The 2,473-nt window shown below is 48.9% G+C and overlaps 1 protein-coding gene across 1 annotated transcript in view; it reads right to left on the reverse strand.

Moving 5' to 3' along the window:
* Nucleotides 1-2,116, reverse strand: part of ABCB10 (ATP-binding cassette, sub-family B (MDR/TAP), member 10) — a 23,142-nt gene extending 21,026 nt beyond the window's left edge. Inside the window, 2 exon segments of the mRNA XM_010838112.1 lie at nucleotides 1,771-1,990; nucleotides 2,058-2,116. Of these exon segments, the coding sequence (XP_010836414.1) occupies nucleotides 1,771-1,990; nucleotides 2,058-2,116 (279 nt within the window).
* Between the last annotated feature and the right edge of the window lie 357 nt (nucleotides 2,117-2,473).

Raw genomic sequence — 2,473 nt, forward strand, 5'->3', positions numbered from 1 at the left:
TCGATGGACGTGAGTCTGAGTGAACTCTGGGAGTTGGTGATGGACAGGGAGGCCTGGCGTGCTGTGATTCATGGGGTCGCAAAGAGTCAGACATGACTGAGTGACTGAACTGAACTGAATATGAAAAATATTTGATTAATAATTTTTATATTAAATACATGTTGAATTGATAATACTTTGTTTATATTGAGTTAAGTAAAATTATTATCAAAATTAATCTCATTTCACCTTTCTTTCTGTTTTATTAAAAAACTGTTTTGGCTACTCCACACAGCTTGCAGGATTGAACCTAGGCCCTCAGCAGTGAAAGGGTGAAGTCTTAACCACTAGACTGCTATTGAATTTCCTCTTTTTCCTTTTTGAAACGTGGCTAGTGGAGAAAGATCAACAACTTCAGATATGCAGATGATACCACTTTAATGGCAGAAAGCGAGGAATTAAAAGAGCCTCTTGATGAGGGTGAAAGAAGAGAGTGAAAAAGCAGGCTTAAAACTCTATATTAAAAAAAACCTAAGATCATGGCATCCAGTCCCATCATTTCATGGCCAATAAAAGCGGGAAAGGTGGAAGAAGTGCCATATTTCCTCTTCTTAGGCTCTAAAATCACTGAGGATGGTGACTGCAGCCATGAAATTAGAAGACAATTGCTTCTTGGGAGGAAAGTTATGACAAACCTAGACAGTATATTAAAAAGCATAGATATCACTTTATATATAAAGGTCCATATAGTCAAGGGTATGTATGGTCTTCCCAGTAGTCATATATGGATGTGAAAGTTGGACCGCAAAGAAGGTAGAACACTGAAGAATTGATGCTTTCGAACTGTGGTGCTGGAGAAGACTCTTGAGAGTCCTGTGGACTGCAAGGAGATCCAACCAGTCCATCCTAAAGGAAATCAACTCTGAGTATTCATTGGAAGGACTGATACTGAAGCTGATGCTGCAATACTTTGGCCACCTGATGTGAATACTGTGGCCAACTCACTGGAAAAGACCCTGGTGCTGGGAAAGACTGAAGGCAGGAGGGAAGGGGGGTGACAGAGGATGAGATGGTTGGATGGCATCACTGATTCAATGGATATGAACTTGGGCAAACTCCGGGAGATGGTGAGGGACAGGGAGGCCTGGTGTACCGCAGTCCATGTACTAGGGTCACAAAGAGTCAGACACTGCTTGGCGACTGAACAACAATAACTAGAAAATTTAAGTTGCACACGTGGCCTGCACTATGTTTCTCCCGGCCAGCAGCACAGGAGAAGGTGTGTCTTCAGACACCTGGTACGAATGGAGGCAAGCAGATGTGAGGGGCTCCAGTCCGCAGCTAAGGAGAAACAGATGTGATGGGTGGAGAGGGTAAATGATTGCAGAGCTGCCTGTCTGTGCAGAGGGAGCCCATCCTGCTCCTGACAGGAGGAGGACAGGGACAACCCTCAGGTCCTGTAGAGATGACTGACAGTAGTAGTTTCCTGCCTTTGAGGACAGATGGCTGGACAGACTGACAGACTAGTGCTCCTCCTCGGTCCAGCACTTGGCACCCAGGGCTCTTCCTACCTGGGCTCATTCCCACCCTCACACGTTCTTAGAACCCAGGCAACAGGGCTTTTGTAAAAGCCACAGTCTGTTCTCCAGATAAGAAGTGAAGGTTCAGGTGCCAACAACAAGTCAATTGCCCGGGTCCCCAAGGCCCCGGCACAGTACTGAGCACAGCTCACCGGAGTGCGGCTCACCCTGCCAGGGTGCTCAGACAGGACACAGCAGCTGAGGGACGTACCATCATGCCGATGCCAACAGAGGCCTGCGCTCCAGCCCTGAGGCCATCTGAGAGGTTCTCCGTCACTGAGCGCCCCAGGAGGGCTGCGTCTGCGGACAGACGGTTGATCAGTTCTCCTGTGCGTGTCTTGTCAAAGAAAGCCACCTCCTGCTTCAGCACTGAGGAGAAGAGAGAAGCCCTCAACCTATTCACGATGCGCTGACCTGCAAGGCAAAAGAAGCTGCATCAGTGGGGGCTCAGCTGCATACCTGCAGCTGCCCAAGTAATGGCCTGGTGGGAGACCAGACACAGCCACGCGCATGTGCTGCTGGCCAGCGCAGAGCTCCCCGTAGTGACCACGGGCCATGGGGCCAATGACAGAGCACAGTGATCAACAGTGGAGTCTACAGTTTTATCACACTAACTTCTCACAGCCTAATTCTGCTTCTCTTTCACAATCCTTTCCTGGATTGAACTTTCAAATGTCAAGATCTGGTTAATTATCTACAGTTCATCAGCTAAACGGCCAGCCATCGACGTGGAGTCGGGTGTCCCAGGCTCTGTCACCATGGTGGTGTCACTGCCTATCAACTAACAGGCCTCACAGCAACACTGAGCAGCATCACCCAACACCACGTGCAGGGGCTGCCCCCCAGGGCAGCTCAGCGGGGATGGAGAGAAGGAAGGGACAGAAAGGGTATCCAGGGAACACACAGCGATACTG

This window comes from Bison bison, unplaced genomic scaffold (assembly GCF_000754665.1).
Source record: "Bison bison bison isolate TAMUID 2011002044 unplaced genomic scaffold, Bison_UMD1.0 scf7180017864090, whole genome shotgun sequence".
NCBI classification, from domain to species: Eukaryota; Metazoa; Chordata; class Mammalia; order Artiodactyla; family Bovidae; genus Bison; species Bison bison.